Source organism: Trichechus manatus, unplaced genomic scaffold, assembly GCF_000243295.1.
Source record: "Trichechus manatus latirostris isolate Lorelei unplaced genomic scaffold, TriManLat1.0 scaffold00044, whole genome shotgun sequence".
NCBI lineage: Eukaryota > Metazoa > Chordata > Mammalia > Sirenia > Trichechidae > Trichechus > Trichechus manatus.
Genome location: NW_004443980.1, coordinates 8,316,936 through 8,330,185, shown reverse-complemented (window position 1 = coordinate 8,330,185; position 13,250 = coordinate 8,316,936). Strand labels below are relative to the sequence as shown.

Here is a 13,250-nt window from a genome sequence, read left to right as displayed (position 1 = left end):
GTAGAAGGAATGAGAGAAACAGAAATTTACCATTTGAACATCACAATAATCATTGCTGCAGTCAAGATGCCCTGATTAATGATAGATTGCATACACAAATTTAAGGAGAAACCAAGGTTTCGGAACTGATTCTTGTTTTGGTTTGAACCCCTGCTGAGAATTTGCATTTCTAACAAGTCGCCTACTGAGAATTTGCATTTCCACACCAGGTATACTGAATCAGAATCTACATTTTAACAAGATTCCCAGGTGATTCTTACGTATAACTTCCTGGGAACTTGTTAGAAATGCAAACTCTCAGCAAGGGTTCGAACAAGAACAAACTGGATTGAAGCCCCAGGAGAAACAGGATGGAGCCCTGATGGCACAGTGGTTAAGTGCTGATGGCTACTAACCAAAAGGTCAGCAGTTCGAATCCACCAGCCACTCCTTGGAAACCCTATGGGGCAGTTCTACCCTGTCCTATAGGGTCACTATGAATCAGAATCAACTTGACAGCAATGGGTTTGGTTTTTTGGCCAGGTGATTCTTATGTATAACTTCCTGGGACCTTGTTAGAAATGCAAATTCTTAGCAAGGGTTCAAATAAGAATGAACTGGTTTGAAGCCCTGGGAGAAACAGGATATTTTCATAGCCTCAAAATATTGCCCCTTCCAAATATTTATTAAGTGTAAAGGGGAGAAATAGTAAGTTTACAGTGGAGAATTTTGGCAGATACCACCTCAGCCAAGTGATCACAGTTAACATCACTAACAAGACATAATGACGTCATGTAACCTGACAAGGGCATACTACCTGTTATGGATTGAATGGGTGCCCAGAAGGATATGATGAAGTCCTAACCCTGGGGACCCGTAAACGTGACCTTGTTTGGAAAGGGTCTTTGATGATGTTATCAGTTTACATGAAGTCCTACTGGAGTAGGGTGGTCCTAATCCTTTGTCAGTGGTGTCCTTATAAAAGAGAAGAAGAGAAAGAGGGAAGATGGACATGTGACAACAGAGGCAGAGCTCTGGAGTGATGCATCTACAAACCAAGGAACAAAGCATGGAAGATTCTCCCGCAGAGCCCTCAGAAGGACTCAACATGGATGACACCCTGATTTCAGATTCCTAGCCTTCAGAACCATGAGACAATAAATTGCTGTTCTTATAAGCCATAACATGTGGTACTGTTATGTCAGAAATACATAAACTCAAGGTAATCATGAGAAAACATCAGACAGTCCAAACTGAGGAACAGTCTAGAAAATACCTGACCAGCATTCTTCATAAGTGTCAAGGTCATGAAAGACAAGGAAAGACTGAGGAGCTGCAAAAGACTGGAGGAGACTAAGGAGACAAGACAACTAAATCCAGTGTGAAATTCTGGATTGCTGGAACAGATAAAAGAAATGAGTGAAAAAACCTGATGAGATCTGAATAAAGTCTGTAGTTTAGCTAATAGTATTGTACCAACAGCCATCTCTTAGTTGCAATGATGATATTATGATTACGTAAGATGTCAACATTAGGGGAAGCTGGGTGAAGCCGATACAGGAAATCTCTGTATTATTTTTACAACTCATTATCTCAAAATAAAAAGTTAAAACAATTATTCTAAGAGCCTAGGAAGTTCATAACAAAAGCCCACAATTGTTTACATGGTTGATAAAATCTGTGCTCCACTTGCCTCTCCCTCACACTCTTGCTCCCAGTCACACAGGATTTCTTTCCAGTCATCTCTGGCCCTTTGCACATGGTGAGCCTTCCCCACTCTTATGGGCAGAATCACTTCCTTAGAAACCTCCTCACTCCCAGCTCCCAAACCCAGATTAAGTTCCCTTGCTAGAAGTTCTACAGCACCCTCTACTTTCATTATATGCATCACCCTTGTCATTTACTTGGTTGACCATCTTCCCCACAAGACTGAAGGTAGCTCTATGAGGGCAGGAAGATTCACCACTGTATTGACACCGCAGATGCACATCTCCACAAATATGTGAACCAATGTAGGGAAGGACTTAGAGTGTATGGTGGGTTTCTTGACTGGGTAAAGCCTCATCAAGCATCAGCAGGTCCAGGAATGATCTCCTCAGGCCACTTCCTTAGTCCCTCCCAGAGCTGTTCTGCCAGCTCCTTGGTAAGCCATTCATTCATTCAGTAAATAGTTTTTGAGGACCAGACACTGTTCTAGGAGCTAGGGATAAAGCAATGAACAAAATGGACAAAAATCTGCCCTCCTAGAACTTATAATCTATGGGGGAGGTAGATGATAAACCAGTAAAATATAAATAGTATTCTAGAAAGATAAGTGCTAAAAAGAAAAAATAAGAAGGATAATATGAAGGGTGTGTTTGAGTGTGAATGTGTGTGTAAGAGTGTTAGTGTTGTGAGTGTGGGTGTGTGAGTGTATATGTGTGAGTGTGTATGTAAGTGTGTGAGTGTGGGTGTGTGTGTGAGAGAGAGTGAATGTGTGAGTGCGTGTGTGGCCAAGCGTGTGAAGAGGTGGACATTTTTGATAGGCTAGGCAGGCAGAACCTCATGATTTCTGAGTGAAGAAGTGAAGGAAGGGAACCAGCCATCCGGGTGTCTGTGGGGAGAGCATTCCAAGGAGAGAGAACTGCACAAGCAAATCCCTGAGGCAGGTGTGAGCCTGGCCCCTCCGTGGACCAGCTAGGAGGCCACATGGCCGTAGCTGAGTGCACGATGGGGAGGGGGCAGCAGGTAAGAGTCTCAGAGCAGAGGCCCCTCACAGATCCTTGTAGGCTATTGGTCTGTCAGGGCAGATGTCTACTCATGACAGACAGGAAACACACGCAGAGCTCTTATAAATACCTCTCATCAAAAGTCTCTCACCAAAACCACCCACTGCCCAATTTTATTCTTTGCTCTGTCATCACATAGTAACAGGCCATCCAGAGTCCATACTTACTAGGTTGTACTGGAGTTCCACAGCCAGCACAGAAAAAATTCTGCGCTGCTACCACGAGGTCCCTCCTGTGTACAGAGAAGCATAATGGTTGTATTTCAGAAAAGGGCAATGGAACATTTTTCACAGATAGAAAAAGAATTGACATCATGATATTTCTCTTGATTAGAGGCCTTATTTATTTATTTTCATTTGGGAAAACAGAGATTCATCCCACAGAGTTTTCTAGGTGAAATCTCTGGGGTCTTTTTAAAGCTAGAACTCTTTAAAAGTCCATTCTATCACCAAAGCAGAAGACACTGTCATAAATAATGATTCCACCACGCGGTCTTTAAGGAACTTCTCCCTGCACGAGCAAAGGATTCCACCTCCAGAGGGAACTATCGACACGTTGTGTGTGGAAGGCAGTTCAGGGGAGCAAGATACCAAAAGACAATGTACTTGGGAAATTCACAAATGGATCCAAAGAAATTTAGATGAAAAAGAATTTGTAAGACAAAGATTCCAAACATTTCTGGTGAAAGATTTTATACCAAAGTGTTTTCTATTGAACTGTTGGTGCCATGATTTCAAGCCATGTGATTTAGAAATATAAAGAAAGTTATAAAATTTCATTACAGTTCAGAGTCAGCAGAAATGGCCAAGGTAAAAATATGGTGAATCCCATGTACCTTGAAGAGGACCCTGGGAAACCCTAGAGAAGGGCTAGCCCACTCTAAGGAGGTGACTGTGACTTCTCACCGTCCTAGACTGGAAGCTTTTCTGCTTAAGCCATCCCAAAGACCTTCCTGCCATTTTCTCGGAAGAAAAAGGGAGTAACATAGTCTACAGGGCACCTTCACGGGGTACAGCCAGCAGGCCCACCAGTCACTTACTGACTCTCTGCAGTCTGTGTGCCAAAAAAGTGAAATCAAGAGGTATGGAAAACTCATAGTCGGTCAAAATGTTCCTTTGTCTATCACGATTATGTACTCTCAGAACAAATTACATTTACCTTACTACTTCAAAAATATATATACATACTATGTGATTCCAACTATATTACATTCTGGAAAAGGCAAAATGATGTTGTTGTTAGGGGCCATTGAGTTGACTCCGACTCATTGCAACCCCATGTGACAGAGTAGAACTGCCGCATAAGATTTTCTAGGCTGTAATCTTTATGGGAGCAGATGGCCAGGTCTTTTCTCCCAAGAAGCCACTGGGTGGGTTCCAAACACCAGCCTTTCTGTTAGCAGCTGAGTGATTAACCGTTACGCCACCAGGGCTCCTTAGAGACAGTAAACACATCAATGGTTGCCAGAGAGTCAGGTGGAGGAAGAGGGGTGAACAGGTGGAGCACAGGGCATTTTACGGGCAGTGAAACGATTCTCATGAGACTGTAATGGTGAACACATGACATGGCACATTTGTCAAAACCACAGGACTGTGCAACACAGAGTGAACTCTAATGTAAACTATGGACTTTACTTAATAATAATACAGCAGGATTGGTTCATCAGTGGTAACAGATGTCCCACAGGAATGCAAGGTGTTAATAAAAGGAGAAACCATGTGCATGTGGGGAGTACATGGGGACTATGTACTTTCTGTACATTTTTTCTATAAACCTAATAAAGTCTATTGCACACATACATATATAAATACACACACACACGTATGGTTTTTATTTCCTTTTTTTGCATCATCTGAGTTGTTTTGTCTTTCAAGACCTTTGTTATTTCTTGGAGAACAAATATTTTTATTTACCTTCTGTGACAATTCTTAACTACAGAAGCTCTCCTCAAAATTAAATTTTCCTTTTTCTAATTCATTCATTTTTATTTACACTGCACTGAACATAGTGATCCAGTCTTTCAAAATTATTGTGTGTGATTTTAAAGGTTCAATATTAGCCACTTAAAAATTCCTTAAGTCTATTTAATTTTCAGTTGCTGTGAATACTCATAGTTAGGAATGCATAATTAAAGTCTCCTAACTTGTCCAAACTTACAGAACCCCCCAGCCCATGAGAAACAGGTGTCAAGAAAGCTATCTCAAAATGTATGCCCAACCTTCCTTTTCCTAAAATGAAGTGTCCTGTGTCCTTCAACATGTTAGTTTTTTCCTTTGCTTACTCATAAAGAGACCAGTGGGACCAGCCATAACTTACTTTAGATGGCCTGGAGGCCCAAGCTGCAATCCAGACTTACTTGGGTGGTGGATGGACGTTAAATATGATCTGAAATCGAGGCGGGGCCCAGTCGTCAGTCCCTCTGATCCTAGACTTAAATTTAATTTCTTGTACTACATCCACACCAGATTCAAACTGTTTTCGGACATGCTCTTCATTTACGACCTGTATAACACAGAAAAGAATTCAGGAGCAACTTAAGCATGTTTCAAGGATTTAAATAAAAAAGAACATGCTCATGTGTTGGCAAGGTTAAAATTTACCATGAAAAATTAAAACTCCTTTTCAATTTACTGAAGGAAACAGCAAGAGCCCTCCACGTGTCGAATGCCATCTGCAGGAGAACTGCTTCAAATACTACTCAGCTAAGATGCCTTTCATTAGTATTTTTAGTTAGCTCATTTGTTTCCAGATTTCATACTTATTAAGGACGTCGTTTTGACCTGGAATACTTTTATAAACAGCAAAAGCCTTATTTCTTCTCTTCAACAGGTGGGCAGAACTTGCCAATCCTACTCTGTCCATAGTTGGAGCCATGTCATTGCTCTTAATTGGTCTCCCAGCCTTCCACCGGAAGCCCTGGTGTTGTCAGTCTTCTCCAGAAACAGCTAGTAAGACCAGTCTTCTGCTCACAACCACCACCCATCTGTCCGTTTGTCGTACTGTTGTGGCCTGCATGATACTATGAAGTTGGAAGCTATGTTGCTGGTATTTCAAATGCCAGCAGGGTCACCCATGGTGGACAGGTTTTCAGCTTCCAGACTAAGACAGACTAGAAAGAAAGGCCTGGAGATCTACTTCTGAAAATTAGCCAGTGAAAACCCTATGGATCACAACAAAATACTGTCCAATACAGTGCTGGAAGATGAGCCCCCTCGGGGGGAAGGTATTGAACAATAGCTAAAACAATAGACTTAAACGTGCGCTCCATCACGGAGCCAGCACAGGATCAGGCCAAGTTTCATTCTGTTATACGTACGGCCGCCATGAGCTGGAGCCGACTTGCCACCAACTAACAACCTGCTCAGGAACATTCACTGGCTCCCCACTGAACTGTTACACTTTCCCATCGGCATTTTAAAATCTGAACTTCTCAAACTAGTATTCTACACCCTCCATAATTTGGCTACTACCCTTCATGCCTTATTTCCTATGAAGATCAATGCCCCCTGCCCACCTACACATACACGCAAACATGTTATCCAACCACAACAAACTACTCTGCTCAGTAAACACACCAAGCACCTTCATGTCTCTGGACTTTGACCCCAGCTGTTCCCTCACATCTCCACCTGCCTCCGTTCTGCCCGTCCGCCCTAATGCTTAGCTCAGATCGTGTGATCTCCAATCAGTCTTCAAGTTCCTCTACTAAAAGTAAACACCCCTGCCCTGCACTTCCAGAGGCCCTCATTTTAGCCTTTGTCACGATGTTCTGCCCCTGGTGGATCGCGTGCTCTCAGAACACAGTGTGTCCTACTCGGGACCCAACCTGTGGCCTGGTTCCTGCTCTGTCATTGGAGGGCCTCGGCCTGTCACTTTAAAGTGGGAATAACAGTTGTTGTGAGGTGTTGCTGAGTCGGTTCCAACTCAGAGCGACCCGATAGAACAGAGTAAAACTGCCCCATAGGGTTTACAAGGAGCACCTGGTGGATTTGAACCACCTACCTTCTGGTTAACAGCCGAGCTCTTAACCACTATGCCACCAACAGCACCTATCCAACAGTGTATTTAGTCCCTGTGTGGTGCAGGGTTGGTGGTTCTAATCTACTCAAAGGTGCATTGGAAGAAAGGCCTGGCAATCTGCTTCCAAAAGATCAGTCATTGAAAACCCTATGGAGCATAGCTTTACTCTGACACACATGTGGTCGCCAGGAGTTGGAATCCACTCAACAGCAACCAGCGCAATAGGGTATTTAGATTAAAATGTGAAGTGCTGAGCATAGTCCCTGCTGCATCATAACCACTCCGTAAGTGTCAGTTTCCTCATTCATTCTGGGTCTCCCCAACACCCAGCAACCATACAAGGAACCATATAAATGCCTGAAGTGAGCAGCAGACAAAATGAAAATTCAGGAACTTTCAAATATATTTTTTTAATTGTGGTAAAATACATACAAAATAAAATTTGTAATTTTAACCATTCTCAAGTGTACAATCCAATGGCATTAATCATTCTTACAAAGTTGTATAACCATCACCACTATTTGTTTCCAAAACTTTATCACTTCAAAGAGAAATTCTGTACCTATTAAGCAATAACTCCCCCAGCCCATAGTAACCACAAATCTTTTGTCTCTATGCATCTATCTATTCTAGATAGTTCATATAAGTGGGATCACACAATATCTGCCCTTTTGTATATGACTTACTCAGCATAATGTTTTCAAGGTTCATTCATGTCATGGCATGTATCATTTCTCTGTATGGCTCAATAATATTCCATTGTATGTATATACCACATTCTGTTTATCCATTCATCTGTCGATGGACAATTGGTTGTTTCTACATTTTGGCTACTGTGAATAGTGATGCAGTGACATTTGTATACACATATCTGTTTGAGTCCCTGCTTTCAATTCTTCTGGGTATACGCCTAGGAGTGGAATTGCTGGGTCATATGGTAATTGTATGTTTAACTTTTTGAGGAACCACCAAACTGTTTTCCAAGGTCAATTTATTTTGATACTTACTATGGAGCCAGCTGCATTCAAGGAACTTACTGGCTGATAATTAACTTCTGACAATAACCAGCACTTCTCGAAAACTTGGTACAACTCTTTGGCTATTAGTTCAGCAGAATTAAAGTCTGGCTCACAAATGCCACTGAAATGTTAAGAGGATGCAAAAATTAGAAAGCTATATTCATGAGTAAGAGCACATTCAGGGTCTTCCTCAGGTTCTTGACTCTTCTTTCCACCCCCAGTGACTCAGAGAAGGCCGCCATATTAGAGATCACCAGGCATCTTACTAAACACAACATGCCTCTATTCTCAACAGAACATCTTTTACTTATTCAGCGTACCACAACATGGAGGTGTGGTGAAAAGGGCACTGGACTTAGCGTACTGAGGCTCATCACATAATCCTTCTGAGCCCCAATTTCTACACCTATAAAATGGAATAATAAAACCTGCACAGCCTATCCATGTGGATATTAAATGAAATACACACAGAAGACTTTTATACAGTTTAAAATCTTATAAAAACCTTGATGGGGATTATTTCATTGCTAGGTGGTAATCCCTGTTGTTGGAACTGGCTGAATTTGGGCAAAATGTCAGAGGCTTAGTGTTCACATGGCTTGGAGAGGACACCCCAGGGGGTCTATGTGTAAGGTAGTTACCTCTTGGAGGAGCTGCAGGAACATCCACAGGTTTCTGTGATATCATTAAGTTCTTCAAGTTCTTTAGGAAAATAAAGAGCAGTGAGGTCTTTTCAGCTTGTTTCATTTAACCATAGTCAACATAAGAAGAACACAAAGAGCTCCCTGCATCAGACGTCAATCTACCCCCAAAAGAACCAATTATTCACCATCTCCATGCTTGAGGTTTCCGCTATGAGACAACAGATAATGCCCAAAGACAGCATTTAAAAACTTACTCTTGTGAATTTCACCAAAGCCAAACAGACACCAGAACATAGTGAATATCTGCTTTCTCATTCACTTCACAGGAGATGAGAGAAAATTAGCTATTAAGACATTTGAAACAACTAGAACATCCTATTTTTTTATAGCAGGGGCATATCTGATCTTGGGAGGAGTTTCTTTCAAGGCCACTATAATGTGCTATCATGCGTGGTGCATGTCTGGGTATGTGTGGGTTGGGGCATGGGAAGTAACCAGTTATACCAGGTGAGTTTCCAAATCTTACCTAAAATGACAAATTCATCAAAGTCACATTTGCTGGACTCCTTCACCAGATCATAGTCAGTAGGTGTTTCAACCACTGGGCTGACCTTTAACCCAGCACAAACTAGAAAAAGAGCAAAGGGGGTTGGCCAACAAGAAGAAAAAAAATATTGTGTAACCTGCAACACTCAACTAAATAGAAATCAGAAAATGAAGACATCTAAGAGTTTACTTCCACCACCTGGCTGTCAGTTTACATACTTTGTGGCTTGTGTGTTGCTGTGATGCTGGAAGCTATGTCACTAGTATTCAAATGCGATCAGGGTCATCCATGGTGGACAGTTTCAGCAGAGCTTCCAGACTGAGACAGACTAGGAAGAAAGGCATGGCAATCTACTTCTGAAAATTAGTCATTGCACTTTTTCATTATCTATCTATATGGGACCAAATTGACAGTAGCAACTCAAAAGATTAGATATGAACCTTAGGGAGCAGTGAGTTTATGTTAATGGAGGAGGTACAACTCAGAAAAGGAAGATAAGAATGTTTGCAGAATTTGAAGAATGTAATCGATGTCACTGAATTGTACACATAGAAACTATTGAATTGGTGTGTTTTGCTGTGTATATTCTCAACAACAAAATTAATAAAATAAAAAATAATAATAATTAAAAAAACACAGTGAGCTGTTTGTGTTCTTCTTATATTGCCTATAACGAAGTGAAACAAACTGACAAATACATGGTACAAAGTTTAAAACATGAAAGGGGAGTTAAAAAAAAAACCACCTCAGCTTCACAATGCGACAAATTCTACAGAGGCCATAAACATATTCATGCTTTTTGATCCTCACACCAGCCTGGGGAGTTGACCTAAGGATGTCATGTAAAAAAAATAATTCAGAAAACTGCAGCAACATGAAAAAATACTTTAATATAATATAATCACATATACAACTGTATTATTTATGCAATTAATTAATTATAAATTGTGATCAAGACTTCCGGGCAACTTGGTGCTATAGTCAGAAGCACCACACCGTCCCTCCGCAACAAAGATCAGAAAAACTAAGTCAAACAGAGTCGCACATCCATCCAGAAACCCTAAGCATCAAATGAAGAGATAAAGAACTCAGCCAAGCACCAAATGGAATAAGAAACTGACCGAGAACAGAGAGCGAGGAGAGATACATGCAGAGGTCCCCTATCAGCTACCGCACCACGGACCCGCCATTTTGGACTCCTATCGGAGATCAGCGAACAGGGAGTACGAGAAAACAGCTTCATGGAGCTTCCAGCAGGAGACAGAACAACCAGTAACCAGCGATATATGCTTTCCCACCACCCGCACTTCTTCACCCCCACTTAGCCTCTGCTTCCTGCAGCCACAGTCTCTTGGCCGGGAAGCACAAGCTTCATCCCGGTGTTGCTTGGATTCTACCCGTCCGCACTGGCCGGCTCCTTTTTGTTGGCTGCTGGTGTTGCTTTTTTCCACTTCTTTAGATTTCTTTCTTACCTCCCACCACCTCCCCATCCTTTCTCTCAAATACCTGGCTCCATGTGGCATTTTTGCTTCTTCCTGAAAGGCTGCAAAACACTGCTGTACTGTGAAACTACTTCCTGGCCCATGCCATCACGCTGGTGGGACCCCCGGGGCTTTTTTGTTTGTTTCTTCTGATTTGTTCTGATTTGTTTGTTTTCTTTTTCTTTTCTTGGCTTGGGAGCCCCTTCCAGCTAGGCAGTACCACGTGGCTTAGAAGCTACTCCCTTAGTCTGCACAGATGCATAGGGACATCCCTGGGACATTTCTTTTTTTCTTTTTTTGTTTTTTGTTTTTGTTTGTTTCTTTGTCTTCTTCTCTCTCTTACTCCCTTTTTGTCTTTCTTCATTTCCATTTTCTCGATTTATTCATTTTTTTCCTTTTTGTTGTTTCTGTTTTTACCCCATTTCTCAGTCTCTCTTCTCTCCACTCCAACAGCAAGCTCGCTTAGCACTCTTTTTTGTTTGTGTGTATGTTTTTGGGTCCTGTTCCTCTTACCTCTCTCTCATCTTTCCCATACCCATCTTAGCTCCACATATCACAATCTATCCCCTCCTTTCTGCCTACATGTACCGTGTGCTGAATATCACACTCCCAAGAAGCACAGGCAAGGCCTACTGGACCCTGCCCTGCACTGACTCCCGGTCTGCACTGTAAGCCCTGGTACCTGCCACAAACAACCCATCCCAGCAACTCCCCTTCAGCTGGACCTGCCCTGCTGTACCATACCTGACTGACTGACCCTGACCATTGGAGAAGGAGGTGAAAAGTATCGTGCCCACAGACAAGCACATAACAAAGAACACACAGCCTGCTTGCTCAGACATAACCAAATAAAACAAAAAAGCAGGACAAAACAAACAAATCTACAATCAATAAATAAGGAAAATAACCACTGAATGCCCCAAAGACAGCAGACAATATCAAAACATTTACAAAAACAGGACAGGATGGTTCTAGTAGGTGTCCGAAATAAAACACCAGATGACTTGCCAGTAGAAGAAAAGGCACTAGACCTGATAGGGAATTCAAATCTCTAATATTCAGAATTATCCAAGAGTCAAAGCAAAAAGCAGACACAAATGAGGAAAAAATAGACAAATTCATGGAAAAGGAAGACAAATTCATGGAAAATACAGACCAAAAACTGGAATAATTCAAGAAAATAATACAGGAACAAAATGCAGAGATAAATTCACAACTAGAAATCATACAAAAACAACAATTAGAAATCCAAAAGATAAACAATAAGGTTTCAGAAATGGACAGTGTCATAGAAGGGCTGAGGAGCAGGTTTGAAACGATGGAAGACAGGATCAGCAAAATTGGAGACAAACACTTGGATACAACTCCGAGGAAAAATCAGAAAAAAGAACGAAGATAAATGAAGAAACCCTGAGAATTATGTGGGATGCAATCGAAAGCAAAAATCTGCAATTGATTGGAGTTCCAGAACAAGGGGAGAAAACAGAAAACACAGAGAGGATCACTGAAGAATTGCTGACAGAAAACTTCCTCAATATCATGAAAGATGAAAAGCTGACCATCCAAGAAGCTCAACGAACCCCATATAGGATAGACCCCAAAAGAAAATCACCAAGGCATACCATAATCACACTCGCTAAAACCAAAGACAAACAATCCAGAGAGCAGCTCGAGAAAAACAAAAAGTCACATACAGAAGAGAAACAATAAGACTAGGCTCTGATTATTCGGCAGAAACCATGCAGGCAAGAAGGCAATGGGATGACATATATAAAACCTTGAAAGAAAAACATTGCCAGCCAAGAAAAATATATCCTGCAAAACTCTGGTTCAAACATGATGGTGAGATTAGGTCATTTCCAGAGAAACAGAAATTAAGGGACTATGTAAAAACCAAACCAAACTTACAAGACTTATTAAAGGGAGTTCTTCAATCTAAGAACAAACAACATCAGACCACAGGCTGAATATAGGACACAGGATTGTACTAGCCAGATACCAACCTAGGAAATGAACTCTCAAGGACTACCCAAAACCAAAAGAATTACAACAGGGAACGAGAGAGGTTAATCTGTAAATGACAACAGCATCAGAATAACAGAAGAGGGAATAACTGGTATAAGTATAGAACCTTCTAATGGAGAGGAAGGCAAGGCGATACCAAGTAATAATAGACTGGTTCAAACCTAGGAAGATAAGGGTAAATTTCAAGGTAACCACAAAGAAAGTTAACAAACCTACTCATGAAAATAAAGAAGAAAAACAAAGTCTCAGTAAAAACAAAACCTACAAAAACAAAAGAAATGAAAAAAAAAAAAATCCACAAGCAAAAGGAACTCAGCACAGGAGAGTAGGAGGAACAAAGAAAACATCAGCACCACAAAAAAAAAGCACTACAAAATGCAATCCGACTCCCAGGAATATATCCTAGAGAAATAAGAGCCATCACACGAATACACATATGCACACCCATATTCATTGCAGCACTGTTCACAATAGCAAAGACATGGAAACAACCTAGATGCCCATCAACAGATGAATGGATAAACAAACTCTGGTGCGTACACACAATAGAGTATTATGCAATGATAAAGAACAATGATGAATCTGTGAAGCATCTCATAACATGGATGAAACTGGAGGTCATGATGCTGAGTAAAAGAAGTCAATCACAAAAGGACAAATATTGTATGAGACTTCTACTGTAAAAACTCATGTAAAAGTTTACACACAAAAAGAAACAATCTTTGTTGGTTACGAGGGATGGGAGGAGTTGGGGGAAACTAAATAGA

At 41.2% G+C, this 13,250-nt stretch overlaps 1 protein-coding gene across 5 annotated transcripts in view; it reads right to left on the bottom strand.

Moving 5' to 3' along the window:
• The window catches only part of RUBCNL (rubicon like autophagy enhancer), an 84,929-nt gene that overhangs the window by 27,582 nt on the left and 44,097 nt on the right, over window positions 1-13,250 (bottom strand). For 4 of the 5 annotated variants that reach the window (XM_023731586.1, XM_023731587.1, XM_004376638.2 and 1 more), the window contains exons 5-9: window positions 8,957-9,058; window positions 8,428-8,488; window positions 7,775-7,907; window positions 5,104-5,249; window positions 2,915-2,979 (exon numbers count right to left, since the gene is read on the bottom strand). In XM_023731586.1, the coding sequence (XP_023587354.1) occupies window positions 2,915-2,979; window positions 5,104-5,249; window positions 7,775-7,907; window positions 8,428-8,488; window positions 8,957-9,058 (507 nt within the window). The remainder of the gene's footprint in view (window positions 1-2,914; window positions 2,980-5,103; window positions 5,250-7,774; window positions 7,908-8,427; window positions 8,489-8,956; window positions 9,059-13,250) is intronic. The other variant, XM_023731589.1, reaches the window with a different exon arrangement.